This window comes from Antrostomus carolinensis, unplaced genomic scaffold, assembly GCF_000700745.2.
Source record: "Antrostomus carolinensis isolate BGI_N321 unplaced genomic scaffold, ASM70074v2 scaffold4128, whole genome shotgun sequence".
Lineage (NCBI taxonomy): Eukaryota > Metazoa > Chordata > Aves > Caprimulgiformes > Caprimulgidae > Antrostomus > Antrostomus carolinensis.
Genome location: NW_010334887.1, coordinates 36546 through 56034, shown reverse-complemented (window position 1 = coordinate 56034; position 19489 = coordinate 36546). Strand labels below are relative to the sequence as shown.

General features: G+C 40.4%; 1 protein-coding gene across 1 annotated transcript in view; it reads right to left on the bottom strand.

Moving 5' to 3' along the window:
• Positions 1-8552: 8552 nt before the first annotated feature.
• The window catches only part of BRAF (B-Raf proto-oncogene, serine/threonine kinase), a 38839-nt gene continuing 27902 nt past the window's right edge, over positions 8553-19489 (bottom strand). Inside the window, exons 16-18 of the mRNA XM_010174326.2 lie at positions 17007-17141; positions 15996-16149; positions 8553-9361 (exon numbers count right to left, since the gene is read on the bottom strand). Coding sequence (XP_010172628.1) covers positions 9339-9361; positions 15996-16149; positions 17007-17141 — 312 coding nt within the window. The 3' untranslated portion in view covers positions 8553-9338. The remainder of the gene's footprint in view (positions 9362-15995; positions 16150-17006; positions 17142-19489) is intronic.

Genomic DNA, 19489 nt, shown 5'->3' with positions numbered 1-19489 from the left:
CAGCAATACACGCAGCCACCGGTCCGCACGCAGCCCCGGCTGTGCTTTACCTTGGCTGCAAAGCCCCCGGCTGTGATGTAGCACCGGCCCATCGCGCCTGGCTCTGGTTACAGGCCGCCTTCGCTTGGTGCTGCTAGAAGCACCCTACTGACAGCAGTTACTGGGGCACTTCCAGAGGTAAACGTGCACTTGTCTGCTGTACCCAAGGCAGGTACTTGTTGGCGCTGTTTATTGCCCTCACACACCCTTTTCTTGGGTACCTGCAAGCTCAGGTGCTGGTGGTCACTTTGGCAATACAACCCTGCAGTGTAACAACGCAGTTTTTGATGACTTAAGCTACACACTTGTAGCTTAACTGCTACCAGCTCAAAATTAATTTCTTCATGCTGTTCTGTAGACCCAGCATTACCTAACCTTGAGGGGACACTGTCTCTCTTTCTGCAGAGAGACCTGTGCAGTTGTCCCCTGAAAGGTTTGAGGCTTTTGCTCGTTTCTCTTTTAATTAGTCTTATCTCTTAAATTGCTGTGTCACATCATGGCTCTAAAACGAACAGCTTCAACTGCTGCTGGAGGGGCAGCTTTGAGGGTGGGCACTATTGAGGATGTCCTTCCTCTGTTCTCAGTAGCAGGAAAAGGATGAAAAGGTTCTCAGGATTCTCTTCTGTTACTTGCAGGTCCCTGGAACCGAAGAGGCCCCTGGAACCAAAGCTTTGGCTCCTCCATGCTTATTTCAATAAAAGTTAACTGTAAACAACTTCTGAGCTGAACTGTGCTTTGTGAGTAGGAGTTCTGGAGAATGAACATTCCAGCTGTATTAGAGGTTGGTACCTTGAGTCCACATAAGCTTCTGTAATGTTTGCTCAGTATATAATATGCTGCCCCCCCAAATAAGGTGATACAGGAGTGTTCAGAGAGTGACTTCCATGAATGCAGAGTAGTGAGAATCCCATCATTGAAGCTCTGCCAAATAACCACTAAAAGGGTGGGGGAGAAATAAAACTTGTCCACGTTAGAACTTCAGAGAAACTAACTTAAAGACATTTTACTGCAATCTTGTGACCAAATACCAGAAGCAGGGGAAGTGACCCTGAAGAGAACCCAGACCAGCTGGCACCAGGCTTTCCCCAGGAGGAGGGGGAATACTTATTCAAAGTCCAGAATAATCCTCGTGAAGGGAAACCCTCTGCAAAGGCAAAAATGCCTGAGGGCTTTGCACAGCAGTCAAGGAGGCAGCAGGAGCATTCTAAAGCAACATCATCAAAGTAAATTTTTTCATTCCCCTTAACCACCTTAGTTGCACTCTGGAACTACACAGAGAGGAGGAATTGTCAATTACCTGATAAACAGTCTCCTTCAGGCTTTTCCATGCAGTCAATCTTTATTATAGCAGTATTCTCATATTCACATCAAGTACATAGAACTTTTTGCCTTTTATATGATACAGAGTTCTTTAAATAACTTTACACAGAAATAGTTTTCTTCAATCTCAATTCAGCTATCAAATTTTAATATGTTTTAAGTCTCCATGCTCTCTAACCAAACTGGACAATATTTCCCATTGTACAAATTTACATGAGGAAAAACTCCAAAGTACAAATGAAGGGACGACAAAAGTAAAGGGAGAAGGAACAAACGAGAAAAATAAGTTGTATTGGCAATTACAGGGGAAACTCGAGGAGGAAAGGAGGGGAGTTGCCATGACCTATGTAACAGGAAACCGAAAATAAACATTTTGTTATGAATTAAAAAATAAATACAAGTTTCAAAACAATTACTCCATTGTAGATTTTTAAAAAGCAGCTATGGAAATCTACTAACACAATTGTTTTTTTTAAGTAACCAGACTGGACCTTCTACTTTGCAGTCATAAGCCCCTTGCAAACTTCTGGTGGTCAAAAAAAAAACCCAAAAACCAAACGGCTGAAAGGAACGTTGTGTTAGCACAGAGTTTAAATCGGGGGGACAGACATTTCATTGCACTAAGGAACGAACAAACAAACAAAAAGAACTCAAATCCGTATATAAATTTCCCTTTCCTCTCCTTACTAGATACTTTGCCTCTCATAAACAAGCCTCTGTATTATGAGGTAATGCCATTGTCTTGACTATATATAAAAATAATCAAGTTTAAAGGATATAGATCTGTAGATCTATAAACTTCAAACAAGCCAGTCCTCTCTTACTCCCCCCGCAGGGTCCAACCACCGAGTGCTACACCTTCCATCGCTTTCTAACGAAACGTATGTGTTACGCCTCTCGTGGAGCCCCCAAGAGACCCGGGCACCTTTCCTCATCTAGGAAAAGCTGCCTGCGCTCAAGTAAGAAAGAGAGACAGTGCAAGTCGTGCACAACAGGTTACAAACGCGTGTACCTGCTCCTTCAAAACAAGGCAGAGTCACAGAAGGCAACAGTGGCCGGCCTGCATGTGTGTTCTGACAAGGGGAAAAGGGATCCAGTGAGGCAGCTGATGACCGGTTACTTTCGCAGTTGCTTCAGAAAAACGTCACCAGCCCAGCCCTGGGAGAGCATCACGGGGTGGGGAGGGAAGTGACACCTGGAGGAGGAAGGGCCAGGAGGAACACCGCACCCACAGCCCAGACGGCCACGGCGTGGGGGGGCTGGGTCGTGCATCCTGAATAGCGGCAGACCCTGCTCAAGTGGCACAGGGCAGCCCTGGATCCCAAAGGGGTTTCAAGGGCAGCAAGAAGTAAAGGGCAGGACTTTCCCCAGTCCCAACAAATGAGATCACAAGAAAAGCAACGTGAATTTGGGCTGCCAACACATGCAAGTTGGCCACTGCCGGGTTTCTGTCAGTTGAGGAGAAGTGTGGAGAGGGGGGAGGAAGGGGAGGCGGGGAGGACGCAAGGCTCATGAAGGAATGATGTGCATTTTTTTTTTTGTTGATTTTTTTCCTCCCCCTAAAGGTTCACAGCTTTGAATAAAAAAAAAGCACATTTATTGCACTTACATTTTATTTTAGACAGAGTTAATTTAAATTATGCCCTCGGAACCCCCCACCATCCCAAAATAACCCAACACCCAAGTTTGGTCCATTTTGCCCCCTAGACCTAACATCCGTGCCCAGATGGTGGGCTTCATTCCACTGACCTCCCAAACACACAGATTTTCTTTTCCTCTAGAATGAATACACAAACGCAACACAGAATGACATGTATCAAAACAAAACCCAACCGTTTTCCAAACCCAAACAACAAAAGAGAACATAATTGTGTTTGGTGTTTTACTCCCTCGAAAGCCGATGTCACACTCTAAAGTACGGCTGCTGCAAACGCGATCAATAGACAGAACGACCGGACAGGCCACTGTTGGCTCCTACGGAGGCTGGATGAGCTGAACACAACACACTGCTGCTGTGATGCGATGAAGCAAATGCCTAGGTAGTTTAGAAGTTTCTAAACACTCCCATCAGCTCCCTTCTCTTAAAGAAATAGTTTGTGATTTTGTTTAAAAAAAAAAGAGAGAAAAAAAAAAAGGGCAAAATACCATCTTCTCACGTGTAGTTTTAGTGCAGAATATGGGGTAGACAGAAGAATTGCAGATAGTTCCTGGAACATGAGTAAAATGTTTTTACACTTCACTTTCTAAAAGGAACAAAACCAAATTAAAATTGGTCTGATATTTTGTATGAACTGTGCATTCAGACATAACTATAATTTATAATTATGCCCAGAGACTCGCCTCAGAGAAGAAAAGAAAGAGACCTGAAAAAGCACTCATACCAAAACCCATTATTTTGTCCGTGATGGACAAGTAGGTTAAATATGACACTGGTATGTATGTACTTGCCAGAAGTCTACGTAACTGGTTTGAAATTTGAACAAATCAAATTCAAACACACTGGCTGTCCCTCAGCTGACAAGACACCTACCATCTCCCGTGGTTAACGTGCAGCGACAGTACGTGATCACTGAAGAGTAACTGCACTGCTGAGAAAATGCAAGAGGCCCGAGGAAGAACTGAGGAAACCTGCTGATATTCCAGAAAGCAAAATTAGTTGCACTTTCTGGGCCAGGGAATTAACTGTATGGTCTGATATACGTGGACTTCAATTACATGAGTATTAGCCATCAATTTATCGACATCTAGCTCTCATTTTTAATCTACGGTCTCATTCCGAGATGCTGTGACAGTATAACTTCGGGCCTCTTCAGAGCTTTCTATTATCTTTCTTTAACAAGATCTTTGTGTCTTTGGAGGGGGAGGAGGGCTTATTTATTTTTAAATTAAACGAATCTCATTTAACTTTCGATAGAGCAGATTTCAAGCAGCAGGTTTACTGTAACTGAATTAGGTATCCTTCAATTCCTAGCTTTGAAATGATCACAGGTAGTTTGGGGAATGCTCTCTGCCCTCCTTTACCGAAGTTTCCCAACTCTGCACTACCTATCTGTAGTAATAGCTATATACAAAACTACTGCATCAGAAGGAAACCAAAGCCACTGCTCTAGTTACAAAGCACCTGGTTTACATTCTGTTGTACTTTTAAGGTTGCGAAGGCACATGATCATTTGGCAAACTGCAAAGACTGTTTTGGGGGATCCCTATGTAAACCATTCAAGAGAGGGTTTTGGTAGCTCTCTTTTCTAAAGAAAAGAGATAGGCTAGTTTTCACCTGAATTCACTCTTGGTGTACTCTATATTCTGCAGTTTTTAAAGTTTTCTCCTTCCACAGTTTCATAGTTATTTACTGCTGTCGTGGTACTGACTTAGTAACTTCTGAGTTAGCATCCTTGAACTTAAATGCAAAGAAAAAGTTTTAACAACTTTGCTCTGCTCTGCTCTCCTGATAATTGTATTTACTACGTAAGAAGTAATGAACCAGTGAAGGTAGATACTTAAGATGCAAGCCAAACCAAATATGAAGTGCAAACACATACTAACAAGGCTGCAGTAAACAGTAAACAGAAAGTTCGTTTCATAAACCTCTGTGTAAGATGCATAACAGAAAACCAGAACACCCAGCACCTTCAAAGTGATGCCGTAACAGTCCACTCATGCAACTGCTTTTTAACTGAACTTGACTGTACCTAGAAGCTTTGCCTGTCACATTGTGCTACTGGTGATGCTTTTTTCAACAGACAGAAGACACGCTGTCTACAGTACTATGAATAGTTTGTGCTACACATGCTGCACTCACAGTCAAGAAGGGAATGAAATCTATAGGCTGCAAAAGTGTGAAATGTCTACTTGCTCCTTCCCTAAATTTAGCCCCTCCAGCTATCACAACTTCAGCTTGTACTTGCTTGAGATTTCTGGGGATCTGGCTTCCCCAAATGTTCTGTAAAATGCTGGATGCATTTATAGCACCAGGTAAACACAGAAGCAAACCTATTTATGCGGGATCTTCAGTCTACTTCCACACCCCCCCACCCTCCCCGATTTGGGCATTTGTGGAAAGATGTAGTACTTACCAACAGTCAGCATTTCACTCATTTTTTTGTCATGAAGGCCAGATTCTGCCTCTAATGAGCACATACTAATCCAAGTGATGTTGAGAGGCCATGTTAAGATCAGCATTTGGCCTCATTTTGCATCAACATCAGCTGCTAAAGCATTCAAGTACAAGAAAAGATTAATTTAGGTAAGCACAGAACACAGAAGTGGATTCATTTGATGACCTGCATGAGTTTAGCAAAAAATAAATGACTGGGCTAATTCTATCTGGGGCCATGTGGGGCTTAATTCACGCAGAAATTACTTTCAAAATAACCATGCCTCTATGCTCATACCACTTGGTTTAAGCTCCACTACAATTTTCCAGTTTCCAGCAAATACGCTGCAGGAAACAATCCTGCGCTGCCAGGGAAGATGTAACGGGTAACGGGCATCTTCTAACTGCATGGAAAAGGAAAGGCAGGGGGGGAGGTATATGTGTAGTTCAGAGAGACATAAATAGCTGGGATTGGATACTGGTAGTTTTGCAAATAATTATTAGATACTTGATACTGTAGAGCTAAAAGCAGTATGACTGTCTAGATGTTTGTCCCAACATGTGCACACAAAATATGTGCTAAACTTTCCATACTATGGCATGTGCTTGTGGTTGGGACAGCACAGAGAAGCTTCAGAAACTTGGTGTAACGGACCTGAATGTATTGGTCATTTCAATTTACTTCTTTCATCCCACTGCTATACAGTGCACTCAGTTCTTGTCTACTCTTATCTCCCCATTCATCTGCAGGGCACCTTTAAGATTGGCTCTGATGGCATGCAAGACACACAGAAGGAAAAGATTTTTTTTAAAAAAAACTCCTCCCAATTATTTACAAACCAAATTTCTTCCAAAGTTTTGCAAGAGTATTACATGGGACCTCTCACAGACAAACACACATTACTACACCCATCTGGAGGGAAGCAAAAAACCATGAAAAACCAGTAGAAATGCATCCTGAAAGGACTTCTCTAAACAGCAGCCAAACAACTTGCACATTCCTCAGGGAAATAAAAACTAAACAGAAAAACAAAACTACAAACAAACAAACCCCAATAAAAAACCCCCAAAGATCACGTGTTACTTATAAAGTGCTTTGCATGGACAAGGATAGCAATTTTCCTTGTGCTTTTCCTATGGGCTCAAGAAGCATATTGTAGACTAAAGGGTAATGAATCTTCACAAAAATAAGTTCATTTTAAGCAAAGACAGAATGAAATTCCTAACAGTTACGTTTTAGCAGACAATCTTCTGTCAGCATGACCTTGCAGAAGGAAACTAGGGCTTTTAACAAGCTCTGTGAAACAAATGACTGTTGAACCACCTGTACATACTTGCTCCAATAACGGTTTCTTTTGAGAAAATATTAATTTCCAGTATGTCAACATGTACAAATTAGGCCACAGCCCACACAGGGTCTGGAGGGAGAACGAGCAGTGACTACTTCACCTCTGGGAGTCTGTACCTGTGAACTGTAAATGCTCTCACCTGCCTGCTGACCCCAGTGGCCCCAGGCTCCTTCCACCTCTTAGGTATCAGCCTCAGGTGATGACCAGGGAGCACCGATTTCACCAGTCTGCACACCACCGCTGGCTCGCTCGCTCATTAGCTTCTCCACACTGGAAAGTGGCTATTGCTATTTAAATTCCTGCCAATCTCAGTAAGAAAAAAAAACCTTACAGCATCTGAAGACCCACAGCAGACAAGAAAAAATTTGTGCTTTTTTTGTTTGTTTTTTAAAATGCATCCTGTACACAAAATCAATTCTATTCATGTACCAACATGAATCACTTCATTCTTGTAGTGACTATTAAGTCATTCACTATTGCTGTCTTGCTAATGTTTGTGGAATTAATATGAATACACAGTATTTCAGTTATAATTCCCACTTCAGATTAGTCCAGTCCCTATAACCCCAGTAAATATTTACTGACAAACATAACAGACTACCAGCAACACCGCAGAACTCCAGGGTTTTAAAAGCACATTCCACTACCGATGTGCATCTCTCCCTTCGCCTGGGAGCAACCTTCTGCAGACAGAAACGGTCCAACTATCCTAGGGAGGGAAGGACAACGTCTTCACCCAATACACCCATGTTTAGCATGGACACCACATTCACACACATTTAACTCCTTCATTTATTTGTAATGATTTGGTTTAACACCCCCCAGCAAGAACCTCCCAGCTAGAGGGGGCTGGTTCTCCTGCCTCACCTGGAGTGGTACAGGGCAGATACGAATCGAATTCTGAAAACTTCTATCTGAGCTTGAATTTCTTTCTAATGTGGTCTGACTCACCTCTGTACAAGTAATATACATGTAATACCACACACCAGAGAACTCTGCAAACAGATCACATCACAAGATATTCTACTAGAGGTAAACAATGTGCAGAACTTTGAGTTGTTTTTTCCCTGACCGGGTAACTTGTCAGAAAGCTACCAACCATTTGAAAACCAGGACTGCAGGACAGGAAAACAGAGCACTCTAATGGAGATACCGCCACCTTCATCCTAGTTTGCAAAGTGTACAAAAGGGAAAGACAATCGGAAGGGAAGAGATGACAGGGAAGGAAGCAATGAGAGGAGAAGTAGTCAGCGTGGATCCAGCAAGTACCGTTTTGTTTTAATCTAACAGCTTGCCATTAGGACAAGATGCTCCACATTTACACATACACTTATCAGAGGACATTTAGTTAACAGGATAAAAATCCTTTAAAAAAAGCTCTTGAAAGTACCAAAACATAATTTTTGGAATGTCTAATTCTAGGGGGTTTTGTAGTTGTATTCAATTCAACCTGAGAACTTGTTTCCCCATTTATGAAAACATTACATATTGGTAAGGTACCTGGCATTAACCTGCACCCTCGTTTAAAATAAAACTTTTAAAGTAGGTACATACACCATTCACAGTCTGTATCAGGAATTTTACAGACTTCAGATGCTGTGGTAGCATCTTTGATAAATACATTGTATCATATGATACAAAAAAAAAAAAAAGAGGACAATCTCGCTACATTTTTTCTTTTTTTTTTTTTTTAAACTTCAGTTTGTTGCTGGACCAACAAAAGAAGGATCAACCTAATCCTTCTAAAAGATGTTGTATATGCACACACCAAGAAAATACTGGAAAAAGAAAAGGTTAAGGTTGGTGGTTGTTGTTTGTTTTGTGAAGAAGTGATAAAGTAAATCTGAAAAAAGGTGCAGCAGCATCCCCTTTTCCTTCAGATCAACCTCTTTGCTTTTAGAGTAGCATCTTCTCCAGCTCCCATCACCCCATACTTTTAATTTTACTGGAATAAAACCCAATAACATAGACAGATTGAGGTGTCTGATATTGTAACACAGCGAAAAGGGGATACTGCGTTGTCCATAAATCAGTAAGTACACCAGGAAAAAAATAATAAAAAAAAGAGATCAGAACAGAGGAAGATTCTTTTAAATTAGCACTCATCAGACATTCAGCCTCTGACGGAACATTGTTAGAGGGAGAAAGCCGACCGGCTGGCAGACCATCCAAAGCAAGTCTCCTAAGTTGCAGCAGCAGTTCCATCCCCTCATGCCCGAGCACCACAGTCAAACCACGAGCGCCCTCTCCTCTCTCCTGGGAATGATGCCAACGGCACAGGCAGCCACTGCGGGTCTCCGAATGCACGTGGTGGTTTGTGTTGAAGGAGAAACACTGGCAGCAGAGGATTCTGGTTCCCAAAAGGTACTTTTTCCCATTGTGTTGGACTGGCAGTTCCATTCTGCTCCACTTTTAAGCTTATGGATATCTTTTCTAAATTACTTTAGGTTTTGCGGAGCAGAACAGAGTTTTGATGTTAAGAAACTGTAGGAACACAAGACTGAAATAACAGAGTGGGTGCTGCCATGGTGCTGTGGCTACTTGAACGCTGCAAATTCTCCTGTAGAGGGAGGACAAGAGCTTGGTTTAAACAGGTGATTTCAGTTACTAGGCGGTCAGAGATTTTCTCCAGACTAGTTGAACATTAGGTTAACTATAAAAGATGTTAAAAAATGCAAACTGTTAAAATTAAAGCACAAAAGAATACATAGTGAATGAACATTGAGTACAGACCCAGCATATTTTACCGAAAAAGAATTTCTTGAAAGCAAGCTGTACCCATTCTTCCCAGGACAGAGGTCTAAAAGTGCAAGCAAAGTCTCATTCATCATGCATTGGAAAATACTATTTGTCAGTTTAATTTCACTTTAAACTCCCTATTGTACATACATCCTCCTGAAAAGCAACGATTGCAATAAAAGCAGACTGCAAACTAATTTCTATTCTGCTGTAAAAATGGCTTAATAACAAAGAATACTTGACACGCCCTTTAACCTTTAAAGATTATATACAGTAAAGTGCCTGACTACTAAACCAGTATTAGAGAATGCTAGAATCTGATTTACAGACCAACACAGTAACCCACTGTGAGAAAAATAAGAACAGCGAGATTGTCACTCACTCCCAGATTAGAAATTAGGCCTTGCTAATAGGGAGGCACAACAAATAAAGCAACCCCATGCTTTCTTCAGAATTACCGAATAAACAATAATTCTATGCAGTGTTTTCACATGCGACGACCTCCTGAAATTCTGTTGGCGTGCTGCGAGATAGACTGGTAGTCCCATTTTGGAAATGATGAAACAATGGCACAGAGTAAAATCACAGAATCATAGAATGGTTTGGGTTGGAAGGGACTTTCAAAGGTCATCTAGTCCAACCCCCCTGCAGTGAGCAGGAACATCTTTACTAGAGCAGGTTGCTCAGAGCCCCATCAAGCCTGACCCTGAATATCTCCAGGGACGGGGCCTCCACTACCTCTCTGGGCAACCTGTTCCAATGATCCACCACCCTCATATTGAAAAACTTTTTCCTAATATCCCACCTAAATCTACTCTTTTCTAGTTTAAAACCATTACCCCTTGTCCTATTGCTACATGTCCTTGTGAACAAAATCACTGCCCAAAGTCTTAAGAAGTTTGCCAGAGAACTGAGTAGAAGCCAAAACCAAGATACTCATGCTCTTAATTTGTCACTTTAGCCAAAAATTTTCCCTGCTCTTTAGTTTTTTAGGGAGGGCTGTCCAACTATGCTAACCTAAAAGGACTCAGGAGTGAGAGAAAAAGAAATGTCAATATAACTTCCTGTTGTTGGGTCCTACATTAATTTTGGGTTAGTTTCTTGAGAGCACTCCTCAGAGCTCTCCTAAAAATGAAGGACTGATAAGCAGACAGAAGAGACCTTTTGTTCCGTTCAACAGGATGGTACGAATGACATGACAGCCAAACAACTGCTCCCTATTTTGGTGTCCTTCCATCCTTCCAAGAGCAAGCGTTTTGTTAGTTTTGGTTTTTCTTAAGATCCTTGTTCTGAATATTGGAAACAAACCAGAAATATCCCTGCAAACAGAATTTTAGACTGATAGCATTAATTCCATGGAATGTCTTGCTCTATAAAGAAGGGAACAAAGAAAATTATCATTAGTCTGCATGGGGACGGGGAAGAAAGGGCATCTACAGGGCCTGGTAGCAAGGGAACATGAAGCAAGCAGGGAGAGAGGAGAGAAGGAAATGAGAAGGCAGTTCACCCAAGGTCTAAAGAAAGGGTAGCTGGCACAGGGGCCTATGACAGACCTGGAACTCTGTGTGTCTTGGCAGACTGTGGTGGTAGTTTCAAGTTCTAACAACAAAAGAATAAAAGCTTCACAATGGGTCTAATTGCCTGTTTTACTAGTTCTGCCAACAGATAAAAACCCCTTACTCTAAAATACTCTGAATATTTGATAGTTTTCCTTGCTTCTCTCTGGCACATTTCACCAATCTCCCAACTCTCTCCACAATATCTATAGAAACACCTCAATTTTTTTTACCACCCCCCACCCCCAACTTTTTTTCTTTTAAGAGAAAGACAAGAAGTCATCAAGAATTACCTGTGAGGCTAATTTTTAGGCATGACATTCACGCTTAGTTACACTTTCAAAACACGCTCTACTTAATTTATTTTTCAGTCTGCTTTCCTAAACTGCTGATTAAAGATCAATTTATAAACAAGAGATTGCTCCCTCATTACTTATCTTGCCTGTCTGCCCATTTCTGGAAATAATTCAGCTTTTAGTATTGGTACAGGGGTTTCAGAAGATAAAAGATGAACAATTATTGGGAAAGGGCAATGGAAAAATAGGATCAGAAGTCAAGAAGCATTTCAGGTAGAATGGTAGCTATAAAAGAGTGATTTTCAGACTTTTCTTCCATTTAAATAAAACCTTAGCAAAGATTTTATTTTTTTTTTTTTAACAAGCTAATGCTAAATCTTCCCTTTCAAAATTCAGGTGCTAATCCAATCTCAAATCAATAGGAGACCAAAATAGGTAACACGTTAATCTAATAATGGGATTATACTGATTGAACACGTATAAAAGGCTGTTACCAGTAGGAGCTTTCTCTAGATGAGGAATGGAGATGGCTATCCCTATTCACATACAGGAATCCTCTGTCCTGCTAGGTGTGGACAGGACTTTCTGAGGAGTAGCTAAAACGCTTTATATCACCCTTTCTATTTTAAAGATGTAAAATATCTGTAGCTGGTTCTTTTACCTTCTGAAAGAAACTCCATCTGTAGGAGAGGGATAGAGAACACAGGCAACCTCTTCCTGAGACACAGATGCCTACAGATAAATGAAGTAATTTACCATTTTCTTGCTGGACAGGAAGGTTTTGCCTGAGAGCAACGAATGGATGAAATGAAAACAGCTTCAGGAACATCACCCAGTGAGCCCTGTCCTGCAGGAACAGGATCATCCTGATTCTGCCCTGCTAAGTCTTTGGGTGCAGTTCTGTAATGGCCAATGCTAATCTAAACTGGGACTACTGCAGTGTCACTCTCCCTCCTGACCTGAGCTGTAGAGCAATGACCTGCCTATTGTGCTACACGGGCACTACCTGGCCTTGAGGCAAGATGGCTCAAGGAGCTGACCGAGCAAATGTTTGCTCAGGCTGGTGGGCAAGGAATGTTTTCTTATCAGTTTTTGGAGAGCTGCTCTGTTGGTGGTGGGGGGAACCCACTCAGCTGTGCAGAATGGACTCATGGAATTGGAGAGCATCTGCCAGTGCAAGGCTAAGGAGCTGGGCCATGGTTGCCTCAGAAGAGATCAGCTTACCATGAAGCTATGAAACCACATACTTAGTGATTTGGGATGTGAGAAAAACAACTGACATTTTTATTCATTGTGAGCCAGACATCTGATGTGCTTTTTACCAAGCAGAACTACTTGCTTTGACTGGTAACAAAGAAATTCCTTTCCAAAGAATGGAGAGCATTTGAAAATCTACAGTTCTTACAGAGCCCTTTCAAGTTAGTTGCTACAGTCTTTTCATACTTGTCACAGGCAAAGCAAGTGGAAACTATTTTAAACACATACTTTCAAAAAAATATGTACTAAAAGATGATCAAGTTCTTTCATGTTGCATCCACACAATATATTGTAAGGGCATGTTCTGAGCAAACCTGCTGCCCCTCATTCCTGGAAGGATTTAAGATGCAGTTACTAATCTCTACTCTCCCAAATTTACATGTTATCTGGATTCATGAGGTTCCTAAGGTATATATGCAACATCTTAACTGCACCCCTTGTTCTGGGGTAGATGCCACACTTCTCAGAACTGTAAGGAGAAGAATAGCTCCCTTCCAGGCCTGTGCCAGCCTTGTCTACCAACATGGAGAGTAACTGACTTACCAAAAGTAAACACCAAATTCTAACACCTTTCCTGGATTACATTCACTGACACAGAAAAAAGTATGACAAAAAGGCAGTTTTCTGTTGGATCTTGTGCTGATCTTCTAGTATGGATACCATCCACTGGCTAAATAAAAATTTGGAACATACACTGATGTGGATAATTAGTATCCTCAGAAGAATATACAGCAGCATTTATGAGGATCTGGTCCTTCTAGAAGGTACCAAGACAGATTTTGTTTCAATACTGAGATTCAGGGAAGTAAAGAAAAAAAAGGAATCTCACATAGTATAAACTACCCCTCCAGAAAAGCCTGGGATCCCACAGAGCTGTTTTCAGGACTGACGGGTATCTGTTTCTAAACAATATAGCTGAGTTGCATCTTTGAGAACCATGACCCAACTCTACAGTTGTATTTAGGTACCTTCATCCCACATGTGTTCCCAAATCTTCCTGAAGCAGCAATTACAAACCACAGAAGTTAAACCTCTAAATGCCTTTATGTCAGATAAAGTTAATGATCCACAAAAACCTCCTTTCAGACTTCATAAATGTTCAGTGAGAAGCCCAGATCATGTTATGTCCATGGATTCCAGACTGTGCTCGATGTGTTGGAACAGGTGACATAGGAAGAATTCTAATGCACTGACCATATAGCAGAAGATGGGGCCCAATGTGTCTGAGGATGGTAGCACTTCCCCCCGCCCCGTAACTGTAGTTCTTATAGCACAGAACAATCTAACAACAAGGAGGATAACACTACTCCAAGGAATAACTTGTTTGAACTGATCTGGCACACCTGAAAAAGAGTAAGGCTGGGCAGGGCAGTGATGATGGTTCTGCACTCTCCATAACTACCCCCCATGTGGTTAAGCCTTTTCTGCCTGGGATGGGATTTCTAGATAGGAGACCCAGCAGCACCCTCTTGCTCTTACTGAGATGGGCACTGTAGACTGTACTGAATACCATACCCCAAAGCTTAGGAAGCATTCCTCCTCACTGTCTAGAATAAAAATAATTAATGAATAAGAGGAGGGGAAAAAAACAATTAAATCCTGTTTTCATTTTAATGTAAGTCTGCCAAAATGAGGTAAAGCTACCAGAAAGATGGGAAACAGATTTTTCTAAAACAATAACAACTTTTGTCCTTCGTCACTATTACCATAGAGATAGATTTCAACAGCTGAATTTTCTTGACTCACAAAATGAGAAAAGTTAGTTCCCAAACTCTTCCAACAGCAGAAGCCAAAAAGACCATCAGAATCTGGCCAGAAAATGTAGAAATTGCCTACATCTCTTGAAGTTCTCCAACTCTGCCTCCTGTTTTAAAAGGCTCAGTTGCCAGACAGCAGAAAAGAAAACCTTTTTGAATTCCTGATCTATTTCAAAAACCTATTGCTAGGAACATGCAAACATCTCTCTAAGAAGGTAAATCAGAAGCTATTAAGAACACTCCTCGTCCCTGAAGTCCTAACAAGAGCAGCAGTAGCTTGTTTCCAGTGCAGAAGAATCTGTGAAAATCAATAGCTTAGCAGTTTAAAACAAACAAAACTACATGACTAATTTCAAAATATGCAAGAACACAGTCAACAACATTATTGTTTTAATATCTGACATCAAAGACTGATATAACCTGAAGCACTACTCTGATTCACCTGTTCCAGTGAGAATGCTCCAGCGAAAAATACAACCTTTAAAGTGAGCTGACAAGATCTAGCAGCTTTTATATGGAACTGAAAAAAACAATTCCTCACTGAACAGAAGCACATTCAGTGGTATTCTTAAATTAATTAAAACCTCTAATCTTAACAGAATTCATGGTATAATACTGATTTCCATTAAAACAACTGCTTTCTCAAATCCTCTTTTTATATGCCGGGTGTTAGCAGCCTTTTTCCCCTCAAAGTATTTGGCTATGCTCGAGATTTTAAAATGTTTTGTTTTTTAAATTTTGAAATCCGTGCTAATTGAAGGATACAGGGACCATTACCAGCAATCTTGCAGTTCAGCAAAAGCAGAGATTCATAATTTCTTCTATGGTGCATTGTAATAGGACATTTTGAGATGGTCTAAACTATAGCAGGTCAGAGTATTTAGGCAAAAACAAAAAGTAAAAAAAAAAACCCATGCCACCGCTCCTCTGCAGGAAGAGATGTTCTCTAAACATCACTATTTTAAACTTCAACTTTCAAAATAAGTCACATGTCACTAAGGTCTGTCTCTGGATTCTATGTTGTATCTGCTCATTTCTGCTGGCCACAAGAAGTTTTGACTGTGCCCAGCCTTGAAGCCAAGTTTATTTTTCCAACTGTTTCCCACATATGAGTAGCTTTACTAATTGAGGAATCTAAAGCCTATTGCTCAAATATAATGACCTCAACTGAAGTAAAAAAAAAAAAACCAAAAACACCACAGCTTGAGTAGATTAAAATCAAATACACTCCTGAGTAACTAATTCCAATCAATAAACAAGGCAAAAATGACACAGGCAAGCAAAAATGACACCAAATGACCTCAAGAGGATATTTGCTTGTTTTGAAGTGACTTTTCCCATTTCCCTTATGTGACCTTATAATTCTTGTGCCAGCTGCTCCCAGGGCACTCCTTACCAACACAGACTTAGTGCTCAGGACTTTCAAAGCCCATTGTTAGGAAGTGAGTCTTCGTTCCCTCATTAAACCTTAAAAACACAGCTGGTAGGAACTGAGAACGTACACACGTGTTGCACGTACAGGAACACACCAGCACTCAGACACACAGGCACATGCTTTCACATTTCTTTTCAGTGTACTGGAAACCCACCATATCCCCCTGCTTGGATGGGTGTTTTCGGAGAAGCACAAGCATATAGACTAAAATCCTCTGTCTGGAAGCCAGCCCGGTTTAATGAGGGCTCAGATGCACTGCGGTGAATTTTTGGCAATGACCGGGCCAGAAGCTCAATGGAGGCAAGAATCTAAAACAAGCAGAAAATAAGTGATCAAATCTGTGGTTCCAAAATGTAATACTCGCTTAAAATCAAAGGCAGAATATCAATTAACTATAGGAAAATATTTATACACAAATTTAAGCAGAAACTTTTAAAAATAGACTACTGAATTTTACTCTGATGTTTATATCCTCAAAAAGCTGAAAAGGACATTTTGAGAAGAAACTATCTCATTTTCCCCTTTAAAAGGGCATACTGATTTCCCTCTTTAAGCACAATTAATAGAGTTGCCTTTTATTTGCCTCCTTGTTTATGCACTAGTAGCTATACCCACCATCGCTGCAAACAAGCACAGCTTTGGCAGCAGTTTGCTTAATACCATTTACCATAAAGTCAGCAGGGGGAGCTCCTTATTCTTTGCAAATGCTTTCGTTACATTCAAAACACAAAAATCATGCTCCCCCCTAAGCTTTTAGAATCCAAACCTTCCTCAGCAGGCATGATAAATCAAGTTTTGTGACAAAACTATTGGTTTCCCTTCATAAAGCTGGGGGGAGAGCAAGGAGGGGTCTATAAAGATTTCTGAGAACGTACACAGCAAGTTCTAATTTGTGTGTCTCATTGCGATTATTATTTTCACTGTCTCCCAGTTCTCCAACACATAAATGCTTTTCCAGCTACACAAGTCATTTTAATACCTGCTTTTTGAATTGGAAATGAGCATTTCTAATTAAACAGCACTAACTAGATACTGAACCAGTACTCTTATGAAGTCATGCTATAGCGCTAAGCAAAAAAAAATGGCCAGTGAGTTCATAACTGACCTTTATTTTTAATATTTGAATTGTAAAGTCTACTGAGAACTAAAAAGGAACATTTCCCACCTGTGGAAAAAGGGGTCTCTCATCTCTTTTCTTTTTTAAGCATTCTGCCATTAGCCTCTTCATAGCTTTTGGACAGTTGCTCCGTACTTTGCTGAGGTCTGGAGACAGGTATCCTCGTCCCACCATAAAAATTATCTTCATTTGAGGGGACAAAAAATGAAAGGGGAAGAAGATGACTCCATAAAACAAACAGTAATAAAAGATGAACATATTGCTAGTGGCACGTTTTCTGCTCCCAGCAGACATCTGGTATTGAAATTGCCGAGATTCTTAGCGTAACGCTTTCTAACCTATTCAGTACAGAGAAAAAAAATTAGATTTTTTTCCTCCTCCTCCTAGATTTCTGTGAAACTTGAACACCAGCAAATGGTTACCATTTATAGCAATAACCATCTAAGGAACAGTTCTTTGGTGTCAAAAACTGTTACACAAACAAGAATAAGCAACTCTGTGGCAGGAACAGAATGCCTAAAAATACATATCCTGTAAAAATAAATATTCTGTTTTATATTGTAAGTCAACAGCAAGTTCACACTGAAAGGTATTTTAAGAAACACATGGACTTCAGACATTAAAACCCCTTACCTTTCAAGAATAAATTCCTTCATATACTTTCCACCACAAAAGCTTATTCTTGACATCTGACCACCTTCCTTACCCCCCCAAAAAACACCAAAGAACAAGAGAAACTGCCTCTCCTCTGTAGAAGAGGAGACAGACAAGCTTTGTATTTTCACAGTAATTCCTTTAACATTGAAGGCTTATATTTCACCTAAGGATAAAACCTGAGGATAAAACAAAGCAAACTAACAGAAAGCAGGAAAGCAAAGCATAATTATCATTAATGTTCTCTTGGATATATAAAAAAAGCATCAAACATCATCATGTCAAGCCAAGGTCAAATGCAATGTGGTTTGAGAACTACAGTTGCACTGACACTAAAAAGCCCTTTCAAACCAGCTAATCAAAGATCTATTCATGCTGCAGCAGATAATCACTACCTTTTCTGAACACTCACACAGGCACAGCAGGTGTATCATACCTTGCATTTAATGAACTGTAACTATTTCATATCTTAACACTGGCAAAAAATTCCAACAGAAAAACCCCGCATCTCAAGCAATCCATACATGTTAGTTATACTAACATAATCTTGGTCCTTTTTCAACTCTCTGATTCAGTCTCATCTGTGTTGGCATCAAGGAGTATAAAACTCCCATATGGTTTCTTTAGAAATCCCCATGTGCCAGAGCAGCATTTCATAGTAAAGACTTGTCTACTCTGCCCCTTACCTCTGCTGTAATGAGACTTATCATCATCTAGAAGTTACTCTTTTACACTGCTTAAGTTCAAACTATTCAAAATTCGTTATTATTTATGTGTCCAGTATTCTCTTTACAAATAATATAGCGATTAAAATTTTATTTTAACTAGAAAAAAGAGAATATCACTACAAGATCAGTCCTGGTCTGTCTAGAAAAATCTGTTAAGGTGGGAGAAACACTGTGAGGTGTAACAAAAACTATGCTTTGCTCACTTAGATTCTTAGTTATGTCACAGTAGCTGATGTAGATACACCAACACAAGGTAAGCAATATTTGCGCCTTTTCAGACAACAGACTGGGAGTGACAAAACTCAAGACAGGAGATCACATTTTATATGTTGGCTTCACTTGCAATTTGAAATTTGTTTCAGCACTCGGTTGTGAGCACCCACAGCAATGAGTTAATCCTTCAAATCTCAAAAGGTAAAAAGAAAACAATGCCCAAATACTGCTTTTAGAAGGCTGTATCTCTCTGGCCAGGAATCTGGACATTTCCCTTCTTTCCTAAAGGAAAAAAAAAAAATCACTCCAAATTTGATGAATCGGGATGAAGTGTTCTGATAAATATGGAAGCAGCCCGATAAAATGGCATTCAGAGATGAACGTTGCTATGGTTGCAATTCTCAAGTACTGACAGTGAAAAAACAAGGGATGTGGACACAGATACATAAATACATCACTACTCAGGCATGGAATAGTTTACACCAAAGATCTTGACGCATAGATACTATTTTCAGATGAGACAGAGAAATAATGAATCAGATATGCCTTTGCAAACGTGCCTATGCAGTGGAGATATATTACAGGCATGTGGTATCATTAGACTTAAGGAATATTTGTTCACAATTAGGTAATCTTCTTACAGGATTCACACACTCTGGAAAGTCATATACTCCATCAAGCAGGATTTGAGAAATGCTGATATCCTGAAATTCAATTAGATGGTGCATGCATTTCTCAAGATTGAAATGAATATAAAACATTCAGTGAGATGATTACTGTTCCATTTTGTCAATCCTGTTGCTGAACTGTTATTCAGTGCAAGAGGTGGGGGGGAAGAGGAATAACTGAACATATGGAGGATCATTTCGCCTTTGCACAACTATTCTAAACTAGATTACTATTAAGTAACCTGCTCTCTCCCTAATAAGTATCCTG